This window comes from Erythrolamprus reginae, chromosome 5, assembly GCF_031021105.1.
Source record: "Erythrolamprus reginae isolate rEryReg1 chromosome 5, rEryReg1.hap1, whole genome shotgun sequence".
NCBI lineage: Eukaryota > Metazoa > Chordata > Lepidosauria > Squamata > Dipsadidae > Erythrolamprus > Erythrolamprus reginae.
Window position 1 is genome coordinate 63,520,775 of NC_091954.1, and position 25,058 is coordinate 63,545,832.

The 25,058-nt window shown below is 39.1% G+C and overlaps 1 protein-coding gene across 4 annotated transcripts in view; it reads left to right on the forward strand.

Annotated features, from left to right (window-relative positions):
• The first annotated feature begins 779 nt into the window (after positions 1-779).
• Positions 780-25,058, forward strand: part of NT5C2 (5'-nucleotidase, cytosolic II) — a 78,784-nt gene continuing 54,505 nt past the window's right edge. Inside the window, exons 1-2 of one of the 4 annotated variants that reach the window (XM_070752770.1) lie at positions 780-893; positions 9,988-10,122. In XM_070752770.1, coding sequence (XP_070608871.1) covers positions 10,022-10,122 — 101 coding nt within the window. In that variant the 5' untranslated portion in view covers positions 780-893; positions 9,988-10,021. The remainder of the gene's footprint in view (positions 894-9,987; positions 10,123-25,058) is intronic. The other 3 variants (XM_070752779.1, XM_070752773.1, XM_070752777.1) reach the window with 3 other exon arrangements.

Sequence of the window (25,058 nt, forward strand, 5' to 3'; positions counted from 1 at the left end):
TTATTTGTCAAACATGTATGGGATAGTAGAAGTTTGTATAAACATAAGTGAAAAGTAATAATAAAAGAGGACAATGGGACAGTAGGACAGGGACGGTAGGTATAGTGGTGCGCTTATTTATTTATTTATTTATTTGATTGATTGATTGATTTATGCACACCCCTTAATATACACTGCTCAAAAAAAATAATAAAGGGAACACTCAAAGAACACATCCTAGATCTGAATGAATGAAATATTCTCATGGAATACTTGGTTCTGTACAAAGTTGAATGTGCTGATAACATGTGAAATTGATTGTCAATCAGTGTTGCTTCCTAAGTGGACAGTTTGATTTCACAGAAGTTTTTTACTTGGAGTTACATTGTGTTGTTGAAGTGTTCCCTTTATTTTTTTTGATCGGTATAGAATTCTTTAATGGCCAAGCATGATTGCACACACAAGGAATTTGTCTTTGGTGCATATGCTCTCAGTGTACATAAAAGAAAAAGTGTGTTTCACTTAATTTGTCAATTTTATTAATTTTACTTTTTTTACTTTGGCTAACCTTTTTGGTAGACTGTATTTCCCAATCTGCAAGATACGAATTAGTCAGTCCCAAGAAGCAAAACAGCGTGCCACTTCCCACGCGCACTGATCTTTAACCCCGCAGGGTTAAGCCCGGAGTCTTAACCGGGTTCTGCGGCTCTGCAGTAGCATGGCACATTCTCTCCGGTCCCTTAATCGAGGGGTCGGGGGTGGGGGGGAAGGAGGGAAAAATAAATAAATAAAGCGAGGGAGGGAAGGGCTATTCTGGCGCATGCGCGGCTTTCGAGGTCCGGCGCTACAGCAGTCCTGCGGTTTCTTTCGGGCGAGGGCGAAGAAACGAGAGGCGACGGGGCGACCGCGGAGAGGTGAGCCGGGGCAGCGGGGGACGAAGAGGCGGCAAGCGGCTCTCTCGCGCCCTCACGGGGAGGGGGAAAGGAGGAAGGAGAGCGGTGCCTTTAAAGCGGAGCTGCCGGGCAAGAGGCGGGAAGTCAGATGACTCCCTCCTATTCCTGTCTCAGTCTGGGGAAGGAAGGAAGACAGAGTCGCCGTCCTGTCCCCCCCCCCCCCCATCTTTGGCCCCTCAGGGGAAAAAAGGGGGGGACGTGGCTGCCCATTCCTCCGGCTGCGCGCGCTCCTCACCCATCTATGCACTTAAAACGCAGCGCGGGAGAATTGGTGGTAAGAAACCCCAGTCCGGACTGAAGGGGAGAATCGCCCCCACCGGGTGGAGAAAAGGAGGCAGGCAGGTTGCCCCAATCTCGCAGGTTGAAATCCGAGCATGGTTATAAAACATCGTCTCTTTCTGTCTCCCTCTTTTTCTTTTATGTACACTGAGAGCCTATGCACCAAAGACAATTAACTTGTGTGTCCAATCACACTTGGCCAATAAAGAATTATATTTCTCTAATCCTATCCTATATTCTCCCCCATAAGGATAAACATCTAGGGCAGGCATAGTTGGCTCTTCTATGACATGTGGACTTCAACTCCCAGAGTTCCTAAGCTAGCATGATTGGCTCAGGAATTCTGGGAGTTGAAGTCCACAAGTCATAGAAGAGCCAACTTTGCCTTCATCCCTGAATTCTAAGGTGGAAGGTATATATCAGAGTGTCACCTAAAAAGTGACGAGATATCTTGAAACTTTTGAGTTCCTGAATTTCTCTTTGGGAGTGAAAAGTATGGAGGAACCCCCCCCCCCAAACTTTCTTTCCAATTGCTCATTTTGCACTTGGCATTTCGAGTCATCACTCCGTATGGTATCATTTTGCTCAGTGCTTCATGTATGCCCACTTTCTGTCCTCCGATGGGTTGTTAACAGCAGGGCATTGGGGATCCTCTTGGAACTCATTTTTTTAACCACTTCTCATCTCAAATGTGGATCAAAATAACGTTCAGGATTAGAAAACAGATGGATCTCAAGGATTGGTAGAAGAAACAACAACATCCTTTACAGATATTGGATATAATAATCATTTTGGAATAGACAGATGTAATCTGTTTTTAGTCCCTCAAAAAGCTGTGGTTTGCACAGGAATATTCTTTGGCCAATGTAAAGTACAAGTCAATTTGATGTATAAATGTACTGCCTTAAGGCTAGGACTTTTGTTTTTTTAACTATACTTTCCAGATGTCAGGTCTTTCTTCTGTTCCTCCTTATCTCAATTATAACTTGAATTTTCCTCCCTTATTTCTTTATTGCAGATATCCATATCTCAATTTTTCATAGACACTGAAGTTACTTCATTTTCAAAATTTATTGTAGTGGCAGCCCTGTTTTAGTTGGGGAAAAGGTTTTGTTTTAAACAGTAATGATGGCGAGTCATTTGATTGCCAGAACTTTGCACAACATTTGGGTAAAAATGTGTGTTCAAATCATCTAATTGTAAGTTAAAGTGTAGGTTAGAAGAATCCCAATAATGCAGTTAGTTTTATTTCAGACTTGGGCATCCATAACAGCCTTAGATTTTGTATTAGATGGTCCTATTAAAAATTTAAGTATTATTTTGGCTTTGTGGTTGAGATTGAGCAGTAGTTTGGAAAGGGGGCAGACATTTTGTTCTTCAGATAATTTCATTGTGCAACCACAAAAATCGACTGAAAGATGGGGACAAAGGTTGTATTTGGAGTAAGCAGTTGACCTAGCAAATGCTGGATGTTTCAGAGAAACATTTTGCAGGAACTGAGTTGACGTTCTTTATTTAAAACTGGATGGCCTTGGGGAAGGTTTTTGCAACAGGCCATGGTTGATAAATTACATCAGAGAGATAACTGTCAGGTTGAGTAAGAGGCATCTGAACATGTGTTTTATTTTCCTTTAGGCTTTTAAGAACATCTGTCATTGATGTTCTGATGCAACATGAAGCAACTTGCAGTAATCATACATTAGCTAAATTGTTCAGTATAAATCATTTTGTGGTATTAATTAACTGCAGTCCTTGAAACTGCAAATAATTAAACTCCTTAATGTTCAAGCATTAGAACTTTGCTCTTCTAATAAAGACATCTGACCTGCTGGCCTTTTGTATCTATAGCTGTAAGAATTTCTAATAGTTGTGTATAATGCTAAATATTCATCAAGAATGTTTAAAAAATGTGGCTATTGACATTGGTAACATATTGCATTTACTAAAGGATTATAGGGTCGTAAAAAGGGAGTTGCTGTATTTATTTGGAGATAATTTTTGCTTACTCCCCCAAAATTGGAGAATTGTGTTGTGTTTACCAAATATGTGATGTAGAAGATTATAGAATTAGAAGATTTAGTTGAAAGCAAACAAATAGATTACAGGTGCCCTGGCTGATAATAGGGCAAAAGTACAGAAGCTTCAGGAGAAATAGCATTGAATATGTTATCTCAATCTGCATTTATCACCCTTGTTTGTAGAAGATGAGTATCTGCTTTGGGAGCCTCTTCAATCCTCATGGATTAGAACTCTTGGAAATTGTGATCCTCAGCTGATGAGCCTGTCCATTGCAGAGATTCTTTGAATTTCCACCACTTCCCCCCCCCCCTGCCCCCGACTTATATGGAGTAAGATGAACTGTACAGATTGATCCTCAATATAGCACAAGACTTTTGAGGGTGAACTTCACAGTGTGTACCACAAGTATGAAGCGGCTCTTTTTGAATCATTAAAAGGTCCACATTGTTTCCATAAATGACTTTCGAAGCTGCTCCTGGTTGTATCTCATGTGCAAAACACATACACATGGATGTAAAGACAGCGAAAGCTGCTTCCAGAGTTAAAACAACTGCTGTAATATTTCCAAAAGATCTGTTTCATACACACTTCCATTTGTGGGAAGCATCTCTCTGAAACGTGTGGCAGTGCGTGCATGCATACATGCATACGTACAGACACAGACCCAAACATGGTTTTAGGAGGAGGAGCTAATCAATTTAGTTCAGGGATTCCCAACCTCTGGTTCACGACCCACTAATAAGCCGTCAAGTGTTTACAAGTGGGCTACGGAAATGGGACGGCGTGCACACCCACACACAACTCCACTCACCTAAGCAGCGGTGAGTGTAGAAGTGTGCTTCATTTGTGTGAACAGTGGCTGTGCATACATGCCACTCACACGAATGCAGCTGCACATGAGCACACGCTTGCTGATGCTTACACAAATCATCCCCTCCACCACCAACCCGCCAACCTGCAAAGCTTGAAAAGTTGGGGAACAAGTCAAGCAGTGTGCTTATGTAATTTTATTTATTTGATTTTCCTTTATAAAGGAAATTGATTATTTTATTTGGGGGAGATATAGTAACTATTGTAATATTCTTGTATAGATTTATGATCTATTTATATTTTGGGGCAATGCTTGCATGTGACATATAGCATACAAACAGTGATGGTTGCTGTTTATGTACTATTTATTGAATACTTAATAGTTTTTTTAATTGTCCTTCTGTAGTACCTTAGCACAGTGTTTCCCAACCTTGGCAACTTGAAGATATTTGGACTTCAACTCCCAGAATTCCCCAGCCAGCGAATACTGGCTGGGGAATTCTGGGAGTTGAAGTCCAAATATCTTCAAGTTGCCAAGGCTGGGAAACACTGCCTTAGCATGATCCTTAATTACCTTTAAAATAGGAAATAATTAAATAGTATGTTTTTACCCATAAATGCTTTAATCATTTTAATCATTATCTAGAACTGAACTTTTATAGCAATTAAAGAAAATTGAGCTACTTGCCTAACCTTGTGGGTTCAGTACAAAGCCTTTAAATGTTACTGTGCTCCTCAGCAAATAATGTTGTCTATCATTTGTCCTTTTTGTGGCTATTTAAATTATGTGACTTAATGAATTGAAAAAGAGTCCAAGCACCTATTTGAAAACTTATCTTGGTCGGTAAGCCACTCTCACCCAGTCACATGACCTTTAAGCCACCCCCGGTCACATGATTGTCAAGCCACTCCCACCTGTTCATATGGCTGTCAAGCCACTCCTACCCAGTCACATGACCATCAAGCCACACCCACACAATGAGCCATGCCCAGAGTATAGTAGAATTTTTTGCAGCCCTTCACTGCATACCAAGGTTTATTTTTCAGATTTCCTTTGGTTTTTTGTGAAACCTTAGGCAAATCTAGGGATTTTTTAACTTCAGTTTTCCATCTAGACACAATTTTGACTGTTTAAACACAATACACTTTAATTTGTGAACTGCAAGAATTATATTGGATTGTTACCAAAGTACTAGGATTTTTTGAGATTAATAGCAGCAGTTCAAAGTTCTGTTGTTCTTTGAGAATCTGTGTTGGGCAACAAAATGTGCTGGTAGGACAGGAGAGAAGGAGAGCTACTGTTTTGTTTCTACTAAATCTTATCCTCCCTGTCAGAAATATATGTGTCATCATTGTGAGCAGAATATATACATTATAATACTATTTGTACTATAACATTATACCTTACTATGCCTTATTATTCTGAACATGGAGCAAAGAAAATTGCAACTCTTATCTAAGATCTTGAACAATAATAAATTCATCTATAATATTCTTCATTTTCTTTTTCTTTTAGATTGATTGCAATGCTGTTCCTTTTTTGTTTTTCTTATTGCCTCTCTATTTAAACTTTTTTCCTGCAGTCTGCACAAACTTCACCAATAGTCACAAAATATTAATTGATATTATATATATATATCTCCATTGTAACATTGTTATTATTATTGTTGTTGTGAGCCGCCCTGAGTCTTCGGAGAGAGGCGGCATACAAATCTATTATTATTATTATTATTATTATTATTATTATTATTATTATTATTATGTATTATTATTATTATTATTAATTCATATTGGTGAGATTAGCAATTCAGTTGAATTTCACGCTCTTTTTCTAGAGGTTTTCTTCCAAGTTTTTAAGGATTGTCTCTACTTTTTTATACTTTTTTTCATTCATAGAACAATAAAGGAACAATTTAAACCTTCTCTTTGGTGCTGGTAATCATCAATGAGATTGGGATCTCCTTGCTCTGCAGAGTTACCACAAAGATTACATCAATCATGAGACATGCTAAATGATACATTTTAACTATCTGCAGATCCATGCTTTTCATTGGATCTTTTTGAGATTAACTTCAATTCTTGAATGGCTTAATAGTCACAGAGATTCTATGCCTACTTTATTTATCCAATTGTATTAATCATTCACCCACCTAGTTTGCTGCCATTACCACCATTGAACATTTAAGTCTATTTTTTTAAAAAAGACATCAAAGTTTTGATCTTATCAGATAATCATTGACTTCAACAAGATACCTTTTGCTATCCCAATAAGATTGGCAATCTTTCTATTTGCATTAGAACACAATTCCTTCAATTCAGTGTCCTTACTCCTTACCATCCAATGGTGGTAAGATAAATATTGGAACTCTGATAAACCCTGTCATTTATTTTTTTTTAATGCATCTAAACTTGCATTAGACTCACCTTATATAATTTCCAACAGACACTAAACGCTGAGCTAGCTAGCATATAGTGATCACTCAACTAAGAAAAAAAATCTGCAGCAAAATTTGGGTCTTATATCACCTATTTTAAGTACAGCATTGACTATCAGATTACAGGTAGAGATATTACAATGTCATGACCCTATTTTCTAACCTTGTCTGCGGTTTTTTTTGACAACACAACACATTATTAAATTGTTTCTCTCCAGCAGCTGATACTGTTTTGCTTTTGCAAGCATCTCATTTTTAGACTGCAGGGCAAATTCATGTACTGTAGTTTGGTTTTCGAAGGAGAAAATGAGTAAGGTCTCAATCCTTTGTCCATCGTCATCAGCTATATTGCAGCTTATTGAGAGGTCATAGAAACCCTTTGCTTATTGGTCATAATTTTACAAATTGGGTTTACTTCTATCATTTGATGTTCTGTTCACTCTATATTTTAATATACAGTGGTACCTCTACTTAAGAACTGAATTCATTCTGTGACCAAGTTCTTAAGTAGAAAAGTTTGTAAGCAGAAGCAATTTGTCCCATAGGAATCAATGTAAAAGCAAATAATGTGTGCAAATCCATTAGGAAAGAAATAAAAGCTCGGAATTGGGGTGGGAGGAGGAGGAAGAAGAAGAGGAGGATGGTCGTTGCTGAAGGAAGAAGATGTGGTGAGGGGAATCAAAAAAATCCAAAACTTTAAGGCTTAAAAAAAAAAGAGGGACTCTGAAGCGGCGAAGCGGAGCACGTGCCTCCCATACACCCGGCGTGAGGCTGCCTCCTATACACTGCGCCAGAGAGAGAAACCCAGGGGGAATGGCAGGAAACTGGCCAGGCCTTCGTGCCACTCTCAAATTTCCTGGGAAATTTTTCCGGGCTCGGATTCTTAAGTAGAAAATGGTTCTTAAGAAGAGGCAAAAAAATCTTGAACACCTGGTTCTTATCTAGAAAAGTTCTTAAGTAGAGGCGTTCTTAAGTAGAGCTACCACTGTATATTCAAGTTTCATCAGATTTTACAATTTGAGAGTATTCCATGTGAGCAGTTACTTTGTTTACAGCATATAGTTGTGTGCATGATTAATTTGAAAATATGTTAATTAGTAATCTGGTCTAGTATTTCAATATTTGTTCATCATTATAGATTGGACATCTGTATAAAAATGATATATTTGGGGGGAAGTTATTTTTTCTCTCTCTCGACTTTCTTTCTCTGATAAATAAGCCTCATTTACAGATACCACAAAGGAAACCAAACGGCTAAATTTTAACTGTGGTTCTTTATTAACAAATCCATTCCAAGTTTAAATTGTCCATTATAAAGAACTGGAAATAGTCCATTGCTGTGAAGTTTGTGTCTGTATAGCTTTTTGTGATCACTATGGGAATTTCAATATCGGATATATGCGGATAAAATAGAAGGAGAGGGGCGCCTGTTAAGTTCCTCTTTTTGGAACTTTCTTGAGATTTTAGACAAAAACCATCTACATGACTACATAGATAATTACTGAAAGAATAACAACAATCTATAAAATACTTGTTTTTCTGGATCTTGTCCCCCATGGTAAAATAACATCGAGTATCTTTCCCTTTTTTTCGTGTTTTTTGTTGTTGCTAAAAAGCAAATATACCATGCCTTGTTGATCTGAAAATTGAGGCTGGTTACGGTACTTTGTTACTTAGCTTTTAAGTAACAACTCTACTAGATTTTAGAACATAGGAAAGAAATGTTCCCTATGGAAGAACTTAGTTTTTATAATAGTATCTTAGATCAGTATTGTGCTCCCTCTGGTTAACATCTTTTAATGTATTTATTTATTTATTGGATTTGTATGCTGCCCCTCTCCGGAGACTCGGGGCGGCTAACAGCAATAATAAAACAGCATATAATAATAATCCAATACTAAAAACAGTTAAAAACCCATTATTATAAAAACCAAACATAGATAGAGACATACCATGCATAAAATTGTAAAGGCCTAGGGGGAAAGAGTATCTCAATTCCCCCATGCCTGGCGGCAGAGGTGGGTTTTAAGCAGCTTACGAAAGGCAAGGAGGGTGGGGGCAATTCTAATCTCTGGGGGGAGTTGGTTCCAGACGGCCGGGGCCGCCACAGAGAAGGCTCTTCCCCTGGGTCCCGCCAAGCGACATTGTTTAGTTGACGGGACCCGGAGAAGACCCACTTATATGCAAATATATATGTTAAATCCTACGTATATATTTGTATGTGTCAATATATAGAAAAGAGGACAAGATCCCAGTAGGATAAAATCTGCACTTAGCATTTTTTTATTAGGACATACCACTTTTTCTACCTAAGATATTATTTTTATTTTCAAAATTGTTGTATAGTGTAGGCATTTGCTTTTGTTTTTTCATGATTCCCTATGATTTACTGCCCTTTAACCAAGTTAGGAGGCCTTCCTGATATTGCATCTGTTATATGAGCTACATTGTTGTTTCCGGAATTGGAATTTAAATTCAACAATTGGCAAATAGCACTCCTAGCCTCAGGCAAATTTCCAAATGTGGTTAAAAACCATTCTCTTCTCCTTACAACAGTGGCGCATCTAACCCCATTTAACCTTTTAGAGGGGAGTAGGTTGTCATGTGAGCCAATCAGCTAATGTGGTTGATGCATACCTTTCTTCTTTTTCTTTAACTAGTTTCTATTATTGTATCTGTTTAATATAGTGACACAGAGAGAGTATTTCTGATCTGGCCATTAAAGTTATAAGTGTTTGTTATATTATTCCTAAATGATAGTATAAAGGTTATAAAACTTTATTAACTGGATAAGAATCCGGTGCCATAATGGAAGATAATGAAATAAAATCTCTGAAAATGTTTTACAAATGGAATAATCAGTTATTTAATAGTGATAATGGTAGGAGCATTGTAATAAAAATAACTTCCCACTTTATTTAGCATATTTATACATTTCTGAATTTATCTGAAGCTATTTAGCATGTTTACACATTTCTGTATTTATCTGAAGCTATTTAAAGATGCGTAAACTTTAAAATAGATTTTTGTAATTTAAGAAAGGTGCCATGGATTTCAGTAGCTTATAATTAAGAATTTTAGGTGGCTGCTTGCCTGTACTATTACGTACTTATCCCACTGACTTATAAAAGTATGCCAGAGTTCAGACAACCTTATTTTTAGGTTGTGTCTTTGACATCATTTAAAAAGAAGCAATCATATATTTAAAGTAAATAAAATTACAGTAGAAATGAGTTGATGATTGGTTTATGATTCACCATGAAATTAAGAAATAAGAGGATGTGGAACAATATAGTGTAAATAGTTTTTATATATAGGTTTCCAGACAAATGTAATTTTTAGATACAGTGATTAGTTTAAAATCATAAAGCTTACACAATGAAGTATGAATTCCAAATTCTTCTGACATTTCTATGTTTCTGTGTGTGTATGTGCTTTACTCAACTAGATACTTTAAATTGTTTTATCAGATATTTGTGTATTTATGTATTTATATTTGTTTTTTCCCACAGTTCATTATCTTTTAAAGAAAAACAATCAGTAAAAATGACAACTTCATGGAGTGACCGGCTACAAAATGCAGCAGATCTTCCTGCAAACATGGATGGCCATGCTCTGAAAAAGTACCGTCGGGAAGCATATCACCGGTAAGCTATTTCTACAGTTAGAAGCATTTCTTTAATACACTGAAAGAAAAGCTGAAATCCTAAGTACTACATACACACAGTTCTATTTGTTCACATAGCCTAATTTCAAGAAAGCAATTGGCATCCTTGAATGTTGCTAAAACTTGATTATGGGATGAAGGAGAGAAAATAAATGACGTTGCATCCAGACAAGACATAGGTGCTGATAATCAAGAAGCTTTGTTTTTATGTGGTTGCATTTTGCCAGAAAGAGCAGATTTGGAGTTTGTGAGTACTTCTGGGACTTGGTGATGGTTATCCACAATTTATTTATTTATTTATTGGATTTGTATGCCACCCCTCTCCGGAGACTCGGGGTGGCTAACAGCAATAATAAGACAGCGTACAATAATAATCCAATAATAAAAATGATTAAAAATCCATTAATATAAAAACAAAACATACATACAGACATACCATGCATAAAATTGTAAAGGCCTAGGGGGAAAGAGTATCTCAATTCCCCCATGCCTGGCGGCAGAGGTGGGTTTTAAGTAGCTTACGAAAGGCAAGGAGGGTGGGGGCAATTCTAATCTCTGGGGGGAGTTGGTTCCAGAGGGCCGGGGCCGCCACAGAGAAGGGTCTTCCCCTGGGTACCGCCAAGCAGCATTGTTTAGTTGATGGGACCCGGAGAAGACCCACTCTGTGGGACCTAACTGGTCGCTGGGATTCGTGCAGCAGAAGGCGGTCCCTGAGATAATCTGGTCCGGTGCCATGAAGGGCTTTATAGGTCATAACCAACACTTTGAATTGTGACCGGAAACTGATCGACAACCAATGCAGACTGCGGAGTGTTGGTGTAACAATCCTGGTTTAACTCTCATCTTGGCTACTGGAATACACTTTATATAAGACTGTCCCTGAAAGTTGCAATAACTAGGCTGCTGACAGGTGCAAGGTACAAAGATATGATGCCTGTACTAAAATATCTCACTGATTGCCAGTTGTCCACTGTCAGAGTTTAAGGCGATGATGTTAACACTTAAAGTCTTAAGCACCCTTGGGCCTATCTGGGGGGACGCAGTCCTATTACAAATCTCTTGATTACTTAGATGAGCAGGATTTCCAATTCTCGGGTTCTGATTTTTTTTCTGGATTGCTTCCCATTTCCTTCTGCTTCCTTATGTTTCGCCTAGGTTCCCTAGCAATGTTATTTGTGCTCCTGTACAAACACTGTGCAACAGGTTTGATCAAGCAAGGCTTCATTATACTAACCCCTGTTGTGACTTTTGCAGATGGAAGTTTGAAGAAAGGTAGATAGAATCCTAAGTGTCGGTTTGCATAACTTTCCCATTAGTTTTTATTTTACAAGGGAGGATAGATGCTGTTGATTTATTCTCTCCCCAAATGACAGATAACTGGATTATAAAAATCTTAAGATGAATTGAAATTGTAATGTACGGTTCTGAAACATTAACAAACAGAGAGAAGATGTAAGAACACAAAGCTATGGTATATCATAATTAGTACAGAAGGAAAACAACCAGATTGAAACTACAACAAGTGATATCGAAGAAACAGTTCAATTTGTTTGTCACTCCTATACTGTTCTGAATTTCAAAATAGTATAACTATCCTTGGACGAAGGAAAAATTAATCTGACTTAGTGGATGCAACTTTTTCCAAGCTGTGCTTAGTCAATGGCACCAATGGCAAGGCAACTCTCATTGCTGTAGCACATTGCTAAACATTCCATAGATGTTTTACATATATAGATAACTGGCAGCTTCCAGGGACTGAAAGATCAACGAAGAGGATATAGCCAAATAAAATAAACAGCACAGGAAGAACACATAGGGAGAAAAAGAAGACACAAAACACCAGTGTAAAGTGGCTATAAGATCTGAAAGCAAGCCACAGCAATCTTCCAGAGCAGGGGAAGTAAAGTAAAAGCCAAAGTAGTTTCAGTGGTGGTAGGAAGTACTTGGAGCTGAGTTTCTGTTGCTGGGAGAGTGGCTCCAACAGATCCCAGGAGCAAATCATAGTTCTCTGTCCAGAAGAATGCAATGCTATGGGCAGCTAATATACTGCACAGAACCCTCAAACTCCCAGATCTCTGGTAGAGGACCTTGATTGAGAAAGACACATTCTACCCATAGGTGTAAGTGGGGATTTTGTTTTTTTAGAACTTTGCATGAATAAAATATCTGATAGTGGGGTTTAGTTTAATCAAAAATTACATAGAATCCAAAGGACCCATTTGCTTTTACTATTTAAGCTACTTGGTTTCATCTCTCCAAAGATATCGTGTACTGTATTTTCTAAATGCCTAAAATCGGGATGATACCTGCTAATCAAACCATCAAGCATAGGGAGCAATTATGGATCAGTAGGCCAGTGGAGTAAAACCACTAACTCAGACAGGAAGCAAGAAAATAAAAGTAAACTCTTGAACTTAGAAAGATTCTTTTTTCAGGATCTCTGGAAGCCTGTTCCTATAACTGGTTCTTTAAAAAGATGTGCTATTTAAAATTGTTTTTTAAATAAAATCAGGTTTTCTTTAGTTTTCCTGCTTATAGAAGAGCAGCTGTTCATACACACAGATCTGTAGCTACTGATGCTATGTGCTTAAAAGTTTGTGAATCCTATTGAATTTTCAATATTTCTGCATAAAAATGACTTTAAACTAATCAAGGAAACCTGGTTAAACAAAAGAATCCAAAACATTATACCTGTTTATTTATTTATTGAGAAAAATGATCCAAAACTACATATTTGTATGTGGCAAAAATATGTGAACCTTTGCTTTCAAAAAATGATCCGCTCCCCTTGGGTCAGCAATATACCAAGACATTATAAAGTGGTACTAATACATCATGTGATCTTGATTCTACCCCTCTCTTAAAGCAGCCTAGGACCAAATTGCTTTTTTGACAGTTGTAGCACACTGTTGGCTCATACAGGTAGTCCTCTGCTTACAACCACAATTGAGCCCCAAATTTGTCTTGCTAAACAAAGCATTTGTTAAGTCAGTTTGTCATATTTTACAACTTTTCTTGCCACAGTTGTTAAACGAATCACTGCAGTTGTTAAGGTAATAACACTGTTGTTAAGTGAATCTGACTTTGTCAGAAGTTCAGAAAGGGGGATCACAAGAACCACTTGCCAAGCATCCAAATTTTGATCATGCAACTATGAGGATGCTGCAACAGTTTTTTTCCAGTGCCATTGTAACTTTGAATAGTTACTAAACAAATTGAAGACTACTTGTATTTATGTGATTGTCTACTAGGATTCATGCAGCTTTCCAAATATGTAGTTTTGTATAATGTTTTTGACTCATTCATTTAATTGAGTTCTCTCTCTCTCTAGTTTTAGGATGTATGTAGAACAGATCATACTTTAGGGTTTAGGCCATATTTATTCATAATTACTGTAAAATTCAGCAGGATTCATTAACTGTTAAACACCACTGTGCCCTTTCTACTTTGGTGATGCAGATTTTATAATTCTTTTTTGAGACCCACAGAGTCCTCCATCCCCCAAAAGAGCAGAAAATTGCCAAAAGTGGCAGTGCAATTTGTCAATAGATCTGAGAAATATTTATTTATTTATTTGAGTTTTATGCTGCCTTTCTCCTTAGACTCAGGGCGGCTTACGGCATGTTAGCAATAGCACTTTTTAACAGAGTCAGCATATTGCCCCCACAATCCAGGTCCTCATTTTACCCACCTCGGAAGGATGGAAGGCTTGAGTCAACCTAGAGCCGGTGATGAGATTTGAACCGCTGACTTGCAGATCTAGCAGTCAGCTTCAGTGGCCTGCAGTACAGCACTCTACCTGCTGTGCCACCCCGGCTCAGAAAAAAAAGTTAACATGTAAGGCATTATTTAGACTGGCTGAAATTGAGTTGGCCTTCTCCAGGTCCCGTCAACTAAGCAATGTCGTCTGGCAGGTCCCAGGGGAAGAGCCTTCTCTGTGGCGGCCCTGACTCTCTGAAACCAGCTCCCTCCTTAGATTAGAACTGCCCCCACCCTCCTTGCCTTTCGTAAACTCCTTAAAATCCACCTCTGCCATCAGGCATGGGGGAATTGAGGCAACCCCCCCCCCCCCCGGGCCTATACAATTTATGTATGGTATGTTTGTGTGTATGTCTGTTTTAATAATGGGGTTTTTAAAAGTTTTTAACATTTATTAGATTTGTTAGGAATTGTTTCATTGTATGCTGTGAGCCACCCCAAATCTATGGAGAGGGGCGGCATACAAATCTAATAAATTAATTAATTAATTAAATAAATTAAACTCTTCAGAAATTTCAATCTTTAAATAATATTGTTCTATCACTTATGTTTATCCCTTGTATTGTGTGACTATTAACACTTTTAGATATAATCTCTAGGACCCAAAATTGCCCTCTCCTCTACATGTAATGATTGACCAGAAGCTAAAGGGTAGAATGGTCGTCAGGAATCTCTAGAGTGACTTTTGAGGATCGTGTTGTTTAAATATGCTGCAGTTACAATAAATTTTTATGGCTGTTTTAAAAATAATGCATATTTTTGCCAGAATATATTTTGGAATAATCTATATAGAATTTAGAGAATTGCATATTTATGCCTTTAGTTATTTCACCAGATTAACTAGAAGTTGGACTGAATCTGTTGATCTGTTGTGTTACATCACCTTGGGTGTGTGTTGTGCATAGCTTTTTTATAGCTGTCATTTGTAAGACTGGCTTAACCTGTACAGTGAATAGTGATTCAGAACCTGATAGATTATCATAGATATTAAATTGTACAAACTGTTTTTATTTTACTTTATGTTTTGCTGCAAATACAATTCAGTAAGGCTGAAACCCTGAGATGCTTATTGAATCTTAGGTATATTAATTAGGAAAATCTGTATTATAAAGCACACCTTAGAATAGATAAATATTGACTGTGAATTCAAGATGAAGGGACCCATAGAAAATGGGTTACAACCTCTACTCTTATTTTATGTATAATATTTATGCAGTATAAATTCCTCCTTTCTCCCTCCCTTCCACTTCATCCCAAATAATAGCTAGCTTTAGATTCATAGCTGGTGTCAACTGTAAGTCTTATTATATCTTATAGCCTATTTGTGGGAATGCTTATTGTGTAAACAAAAATAGAAATTAACTATATAGACACTGACTTTAGTGAAATATTTGGAAATACGATGCTACTCTTTCATAAGCCATTACTGATAGCATGAATTTGGGTAGAAATGAAACACTCATTTCAATAGCAGGAAGTTCTTCGTTACACAGAGGAATAATGCTATCTCCTTAACTCATTGTTGATGTATCTAGGTTGGGAGTAACTGAGGCTGGTTCCTCCGTAGGAGTACAATCACGCAGTATGATTGTAGTTAGACAGGAAGGAGGTTCAGTATGAGAGACCAAATTGTTGTGATGTCTATTTTTTAACTCTGAGGGAATACTTCTCGCCATCCTTTGGATTATTGCATACAGTTCTTTGGAGTCTAACAGCTGTTACAAGTAAAGGTTAAACAATGGAAAAAGTTGGGTTTCCATTCTCTCTTGTTACTGGCAATTGCCAAGAAGCAGAATCCAGGTATTTGTATTATCTTATTTTATGTGTGTATAATGAATTGGGGTTGTAATATTACAAGATAATAAAATAAAATCTGTTTTTTTGGTGCACATATTTTTACAGATAACTCCTTTTAAATATATCTGATGTGACAAAGGATTTGGTGCTTCACTTTCTCTTCTTTCAAAAACAGCTTTGTGTAAGATTGGCATGAAAAAAATGGAAGTTAGGCCTCTACTTCTGTATTCTGATATGCCACTGGCCTTACTTTGGCTTCACTTTAGGCATCTTTCTATATTTATAGCACAGACTTCACTGAACCAGCGTGAGACTAGAAAGTTCTCTGTCCCAGGGCTGGGAAAAAATATGTACTGTGGCTTCACCAGAGATTTTGCTTTGCATTGAAAATGTGGAAACATAAATGAAGCTAATGTTTAAACAGAATAGTTTGGCTTCCTATTATCAGATATCAGTTCCAGTTAAAAATAATATTTTTTTCTGAATTTTAGAGATGAAAGATGCTATCATCTTTAAAAAAAACAATATACTGTAGACCAGTACTAGCATAAGAATTGTAATTATTGTTCAGGAATAGTTTGTGTATGTTCAGTATTACTATATACATGTCCCATACATTAAAAACTGAACATTTAATTTTTATGACTGTTTACCAAAGAATAAATGAAATACATAGAAAATAGGGTTTTTTTTAAAAGTAGGAGTTTATGCTGTTAGCTTAGTTACTTCTGATTTTGGTAAGCAATTTATTTTTACCTGTTCATTCCATTAATGAAGTGTCCAACAGAAAAATTCTAACTATTGCTTGTTTATTACTTGATAAATGATATTAAACATATAAAATAAAGAATATAAGGAGTCATACTTGAACTTTGGAACAGTTTCCTTTATTTACTTTCTTGGGCTGAATAAAGAAATACCAGGGTTAACATTTGTCTCCATATATAAACATGGTAAAATGCAATCGTGCAGTCATTAATTTATCTGCATAATCATACATATGACAATAATGATCATGCATCTGTATATATTGAGGAGTTATTTTTCTAAGATTCTTTTGATAATCCTTAAATCTGTAAAATGAGCAATCAAATTATTTCAATGAATGAAGGGGTTACTGTGTCAAAATGTTGGTGTTACAGTTAATAAAATACAGGTGGTTCCAGACCTATGACCATAATTGAGCCAAAAAATTACATTGCAAAGTGAGACATTTGTTAAGTGAAGTTTGCCCCATTTTATGACTTTTCTTGCCACAGTTGTTAAGTGAATCAGTCTTTCCCATTGCCTTTCTTGTCAGAAGGTTTTATATGATCAGGGGAGACTGCAACTATCATGAATATGAACCTGTTGCTGAGCATAAGAATTTTGGTCACGTGACCATGGGATGCAGCAATGGTCGTAAGTGTGATAAACAATCATAAATCACTTTTTAGTTACTAAATGAACTGTTATAACTTGAGGACTGCATGTAATTATATGCAGACAGTACGGTTGTGATGTGATTCTAGAAAGAAAATTATATCATTGAAGAAGAACAACTAGACACAAGAACAGTTTTTTCCAGAACGGCATCACTCTGCTAAACAAAGAATTCGCTCAACACTGCCAAACTATTTGCTAAGTCTGCACTACTATTAATCTTCCCATCACCCATCTCTTCCAAATAATGACTTTATGACTGTAACTTTATTGCTTGTTTCCTTACAATTTATATTAACTAGTTCCTAATACAATTTGATTGCTTATTTGTACTCGGACTATCATTAAGTGATGTACCTTATAATTCTTGATGAGCTTATCTTTCCTTTTATGTACACTGACAGCATGTGCACCAAGATAAAATCACACTTGGCCAATAAAATTCTATTCTATTCTATTTTTTTTATTTTGCTTAAGTTGTTTATATCCATAATTTTCATAAGGTTTGAAATATTTCTAATGAAGATTTCCAAATAAATAATTTTTATTTCATTTTAATTAGTAGATTTAGGTAGCTGCCTATCCCAGTGACACAATATTAAAACTGATAAAAACATACATAACATTCACAAAAAAAGATCCACATCTTTCAGCATAACCAACTTCTGAGTTTGCCTCGGGAATTGGGGGTGAGAGCAATCTACGAGCTGAATAAAGGTTCCATGCAGTTCCTTTATGACTTTGGCTCTCTTAAATGCTTTTTTTCAGAATTCAGACAATTCTGAAGTGTGTGTTTGTATGTGTGTGTATTTTATAATGCATCTTATGATAGCAGCCCCAGATCATTATTGAGAATTTGCTGTTAAAATGTTATTTTTCATAATGATTTTGTCATTTTTCATTTTGATGACACCTGTACAGTGAAATTCTGGGTGCTAAAATTTGATACAAAATGAACTGATATTGCCAGAAAAAGATTAGGTATATTTTTTTATGGCCTTTATAAGTGAACAGCCTTCTAGCCATCACCCTAAATTAAACACTATCCTAATCTAAGTGCCCTGGCTGCTAAGTATCAAAGCTATTTATCTAGGCCTGAACGTTAGAAGATACAATGCAGATTGGGCAATATTGAGCAATGCCTTCAATCCATTTGTGGGAGAGATATACCGGTAAACGGGAACTGGTTTCAAGGAATATTTATCCCTTGGCCTGTTTCCCTAATATAACACTCATTCACTCATTCTACGTGACATTGCATCTAATCCTTACAAGCTAACATTCAATATTTTGTGAAAAAACAAATCTGTTACAGAATCTACTTACCGTACATTTAAAAAGTAAATATAAATATTTTTCAATATTCCAAACAGTCTCTTGTATATAAAAAACATCATAACTGTTCAGTAGTCCTTATCGCTGCCATACTGATCACCACAAAATTGAGATACATTTCTATCTGGCATGGAGCAGGATCGTATTCTCTATGGAGGACTCAAATAAAAAAAGGGCAAAATATGTAAGGGGGGAAAGGTACACTTGTGTCTCTTTCCAAGTTTTGTGCAGGTATGTGTTTGTGTGTGGACATGTGTATGCACGCAGGCATGCGTGTTCCTTCAAGTCAGTTTTGATTCCTAGGGACTACAAACATTTCCTTTGCAGCATTTTTCAGAAAGATTTGCTGTTGCTTGACTTCTAGGGCTGAAAAATAGAGCCTGGACCCAACTGCCTTTATAACTAAGCCAGAATTAGAACTCATGGTCCCCCAGTTTGTAGCCTGATGTCTTAACTACCACCACAAATTGGTTCTCCCTTGCAGACTCTCCTACCTAGTGTTATAATTACTCGTTTTTGAGATTAGCTGTATGAAGGAAGACGTTTCTGTAAAATTAGAAGAAACCATATTAGAGTGCCTCAGGAGTTGGGCGGCATACAAATTCAAATAAATAGATAAATAAATAAATAAAAATTATTTCTTCCATATTACCTGATCGGAACAAACCCTTCTAATGCAGAGGGAACAATTTTTTAATTGTGGTGCTACGCATAACACCTCTGATACTGTTCTGCCCAAACAGACTGTTAACTCTCGCTGAGGCCTGGAACAAGGCGGCAGCAGAGGCTCTTGACCGAATTGCGCCATTGCGACCTCTCTGTGGCACTAGACCCCGTAGAGCTCCATGGTTCAACGAGGAGCTCCGGGAGTTGAAACACCAGAAGAGACGTCTAGGGAAACGATGCCGCCTTGATTGCATCAGCGGAATCCCGCCCAGCCGCTCTGTTTAGGGTGACCCACTCCCTTCTTAATCAGGGGGGAGTTGGGGAGCCCTTACAGGGTGGTGCCGAGGAATTTAACTCGTTTTTCGCTGATAAAGTCACTCAGATCCAGGCGGACCTCGACTCCAATTGTATAGCAGTATCAGCTGACAATGAGTCAGTTGAGGTGACCGGGGCTAAATGTCTTTGTCTCCGGGTCCCGTTGACCAAACAATGTTGTTTGGCGGGCCCCAGGGGAAGAGCCTTCTCTGTGGCGGCCCCGGCCCTCTGGAATCAACTCCCCCCAGAGATTAGAACAGCCCCCTCCCTCCTTGTCTTTTGCAAATTACTCAAGACACACCTTTATCGCCAGGCATGGGAGAACTGAGACATCCTCCCCCAGGCTTTTATATTTTATGTTTGGTATGTATGTGTTGTATGGTTTTAAATTGTTGGGGTTTTAGATATGTTTTATTTTAATATTAGATTTGTCTCACTGCTATATTGTTTTTGTATTACTGTTGTGAGCCGCCCCGAGTCTTCAGAGAGGGACGGCATACAAATCTAAAAAAAAATAATAATAATAATAACTGATTACAAACTTAAACGTGGCAATTTCTTCAGCTTCTCCAATTTTTCAGATGAGATTACTAAACTCTCCGAAAGAACTCAAATTCTTGTGTAGGAGAAAGATGAATCATATTTTGTTTACTCAAAGCCACAATGATATTTAGCAATGCTGCCTTTCCGTTGATATCCCAAGGCTCATATGGTGCATCATACATTTGCAATATTTCTTCTCTTTATAGTGCCTTTCGTATATTCTGATGGTAGCTCTTGTGTAACTTTTGTCATGTTTAGCTGTCTCTCCTCCCTCCTATCTCATTCCACCGTTGTACTTTCTATGCTTCACTGCCAAACCTGGGAGCTTGCCAGGAAATTGTGACTCTTAGAGCTGCATTGAAAGTTAAGAGTAAAACGTATAGACAGAAAGATTCTATTCCAAACGGAGATGTATTGAACAATGATTAAAAAAGTACATCTAAATATTTTTCTATATTCTAAATAGTCTCCTTTGTATATAAAATCCATAATAACTGTTCAGTAGTCCTTATTTGCTGCCATGCTGATCACCAAAAAATTGTTTAATATTCAGAGAGACACTAACTTTTCCCCCCAGGATGGGTTGTTCTAACCTCACAGCTCAATGGACTGGGTTGAATTTTCTGAGGTTCCGTCTCAGTCGTTCCTCAGATGTTCCTCAGTTGTTCAATCCAGTTCTTGGATGGTTTTTCCTTTGCTCCTATGAGATTTGGGTTGTTTGATCATCGTTTGGCTTTAAATTTAGAGTTTTCAATCCTTCCTGGACTCTTCCTAGATTTTTCTTCCAATGACATGGTCTCCAGTTGATAGACAGCGAATTGTAAGTGGCTGCTCCATTTGCCTTCAGGTGACTAGGCAGGCTGCAGCCTCAGCTGCTGTTTCTTTACCTTGGTTTTGTTGGATTTTCACTTTAAATGGTTTTTTGGCTGGGGAGGGGGCGTTGAGCCACGGAACAGGGCAGCTTTTCTTGACCTGCCCTGCTTGAGGTTTGACCTGCCTTCTTTAATCTGGCTGTTGCACCTGACATTTTCGGCAGACAGATCAGATGGCAGGGGTTTCATTTTTTTGCTATGCAAAAGACTTGGAATTTGTTTGTTTGTTTGTTTTGTCAAGTACGTATTGGTGGCAGTGTTCCCTCTAATTCTTTTTTGGGGTGGGCGGAAAAGTATAGTGTCTGAGTGGCAGTCCCTTCGGGACTGGGCGGCACAGAAATAATAAACAAACAAACAAACAAACAAACAAAAAACCCACCCTGTTTTGCCTCAGAGAATTTCAAAATAAAATACTGTACTGTGTGTCTATAACAGTGAGCTCATAATAGGGCAACTCTATCAATATCAAAATGCCACTTAAATAGTTGAGCTAGTTTCAAACTAGATTTTGATTTTCTTTCTCTCTTCCTTACTCCCATTCTTTTTCTTTCTCTTTTCCTTCCTCTCTTTTTTCTATCTGTTTCTCTCTCTTCCTCTCTTCCTCTCTCTCTCCTTCCCTCTCACTCTTTCCCTCTTGGCTTCTGGGCAGGTTTGGAAAACTCTGAGTTGATGATGATTTTTAAGTGAGCGATTGCTCACTGCTCAGCTTAGAGGGAACTATGATTGGTGGTATACAAAGATTTAATATTTATATACATGATACCGGTAAAAGAGAAACATTAGGTGCCTGGTTTGGCCTCAAAGTGCCTGGTTTTGGTTCTGGCTGTAATGCCCGCCATTTCGGCCGCTCGATCAGCTGGAATGCGGGTTTTCTTCCCTCGCTGAGACTATTCTTTAGGGGCTCACCTTCCTTTTAATTTGCTGATCAGGGTCTGCTGTTTTCGGACCATCTCTGGTTATATCGTTCAATCTGCTTTATTGCAAACTCCTGACAGTTTCCCTTTGAGGTGCTCTTTTTTTTTTGGCACAAACTTTATTGTGGCCTTTGCTGATAGCTATTGCTCTACCACCCCTGGTAAGCGTGCCTTATAGGTGGGCAGCTTAACTGGGGTCTAGGTTGGTGTACTGAATTAGATGCTCACCCTCAGTTGCCTTGCAGTGCCCACCATTGGATGTTTCATTGCAATGGTCCACTTGGTACGCTACCAGCCCACCTTGGCTATACTCCATGCGGGAGAAGGGGCCTCTGACATGGCCATACTCCTTTCCCCATTCCACAGGAGCAGCAGCCTTGGGCATAAACCTGCCTTACAATGTTGACTGAAACAGAGTCTCTACGAATCCAGCCTCTACTTCTGCAGTGGCAATGACAGTGGTATTAACCTTCCCTTGACTTGTGGTCTGCATAGGATCTCTGACAGGTTTGACCCGGTTGGATTCCACTTCCTACCCAAGGCAGTCGGGTCCTTTGGCCTGGAGTTTGGCTGCCCTTCCCCGGGAAGGGGGGGGAGAGTGTTTGAGGCTGACCTACATGATTTTTTTCCCTATTAATTTGATTTACCATTCTTTCTCCCCCTGGCTCAGAATGGACGGGGAGACCCCCTCCACATCTTACCAAAAAGGCTCCTGGTCCTTTTTGTTGGCAAAGGCACCAGCTAAAGCTCGATCTTCCAGCCCGGTGGCTGCAGAAAATCTCAAGGCTAAAGCCATGATCTTGGCAAGCCAGCTGAGCAGCAGGTGGTACATAAGAGGCAGAAGGCACTGGAGAAGAAACTGACGATTGTTACTTATCAGAAGGCTTACACATCAGACCTCTTGGAAGTGAACCAGGCTTCCGTGTTGGAGGGATAATTACAGGGAGAGGAGGACTGGTCAGACTTAGAGCCAGAATCTTCTGAATGTCCAGCCCTCAAGGGGTTATGTAACCCTGTTAGGCGTCCCACCTTCCAACCCTTGTCTTTTTTTAGGCAGCCCTCCAGACAGTCCGACCACCCAGCTTTCAATTCAGGCGCCAGGTTAGTTCATCTGGGGGCTTTGATTGACACGGTGACATGACAGCATCTAGCTCTTGGTGGCCCAGTTGTGCATGCCCAGAGAGGCTCCTATTGTGCTCCTGTCAGAGCTTTTGGGGAAGATGATCTCCTATCTTGACATCGTTCCCTTGGCTTGTTTCTACGCCAGACCTCTCCAAAGGCTGCTGCTTCCATAACAGCGGGTTGGTCGCAGTTCGTCACTCGCCAGGATTCGAATCCCATCAGAAGTGTTGTGGTCCCTCCATTGATGAGTATCAGAAGCCATCCAGAAGAGCTGCCATTTCTGAGAGCCAACCAAACTAGTGGTGACAGCCACAGCCTTTTCAGCTCCAACGTAGCACAGGGCAGGTGGTCTCCATCAGAGCTCCCGCACAATATCAATTGTCTGGGGCTCAGGGCAGCACACTTGACCCTCAAGTCTTTTCAATGGACAACGTGGCCATAAAAGCCCACACAAACTGTTGGGGGAGGGACTTGTTGGCAGCCACTCATGAAGGAGTTGGCCACCTTGTGTCGGTGAGTGGAGGATCATCTGTTGCTGAGGGTGTTGCTGAGGGTGAACAGGATCTGAGGGCGAGGTTGTCCAAAAGCACAGTGGACAGGCTGAGTTGGGCCCAGGTGGACCAATCATAGTAGCGCATGATGCTACTGTCCCAGAGGTTTGGCTGCCCTCTAGTGAACCCTTTTGCATCCCCAAATAACACCCATCTCCCTCACTACTTTTGCAGGTTCCTGTCTCTGGGGGTGGAGGGAGTGGATACCCTCAGGTATCCAGCTGTGATCAGGAGGGTGTTTCAGGGACATGCAGACCTAGACCTACTGTTAGTGGCTCTCTAGTGGTCCAGACACCTGTGGTTTGCTGACCTGGTCGGCCTGTCAGTTGTCCTGCCCTGGAGGATGCCTCTGGATTGGGTATCCCTCAGCCAGGGTCCTGTTTGCCACCTGGACCCCCAGTGGTGGCAGCTAGTTGTCTGGAGGGGCTCCTAGTCTGGAAGCGTTTTTCCATTGATGTAATCCGGATAATGCAGGTAGCCAGGTGACCATCCACCACGCAGATCTACGAGGCAACCTGGAGGACCTTTTGTGCCTGGTGCGATGAATGGTGCTTAGACCCTTTGGAGTGGGGGTTGAGAATGTCCTAGACTTTCTTAAAAGTGGCCTTGCAAAGGGACTGCCTCCCAGCACATTACGGCAGCAGGTCACTGCCTTGCCCTCAGTTTGGATTGTACTTCCCTCGTCCATAATCCTTGAGTCTGCCTTTTTGGTGGGGTTGCTCCAATCTATTGTCTCTGCCCATTCATCGCTGTCCTACCTGGGATGTGCCACTAATGTTGCAGGCTTTGACCAGACCTTCATTTGAACCATTGCGGGAGGTCTGCATCTGACTACTATCATGGAAGTTGGTGTTCTTGGTAACTATCATATCTGCAAGACGCATCTTGGACCTACCGTTGTTGTTGACATGTAAGGACCTTTGCGTCTTCCATGCAGACAAGGTGGTTTTGCAGCTGGATCCTGTGTTCCTGTTAAAGGTCAACTCCGTCTTCCAGGCAAAATATGTGAGGGGGGAAAGGTACACTTGTGTCTCTTTCCATGTTTTGTGCAAGTATGTGTTTGTGTGTGGACATGTGTATGCACGCAGGCATGTTTGTTTCTTCAAGTCAGTTTTGATTCCTAGGGACTACGAACATTTCCTTTGCAGCATTTTTCAGAAAGATTTGCTGTTGCCTGACTTCTAGGGCTGAAAGAAAAAGCCTGGACCCAACTGCCTTTATAACTAAGCCAGGATTAGAACTCACGGTCCCCCAGTTTGTAGCCTGATGTCTTAACTACCACCACAAATTGGTTCTGCCTTGCAGACTCTCCTACCTAGTGTTAAAATTACTCGGTTTTGAGATTAGCTGTAGGAAGGAAGACGTTTCTGTAAAATTAGAAGGAACATTTCTTCCATATTACCTGGTCGGAACAAACCCTTATAATTTATTTATTTATTTATTTATTTATTTATTCGATTTTTATGCCGCCCTTCTCCTTAAGACTCAGGGCGGCTTACAACATGTTAGCAATAGCACTTTTCAACAGGGCCAGCATATTGCCCCCACAATCCAGGTCCTCATTTTACCCACCTCGGAAGGATGGAAGGCTGAGTCAACCTTGAGCCGGTGATGAGATTT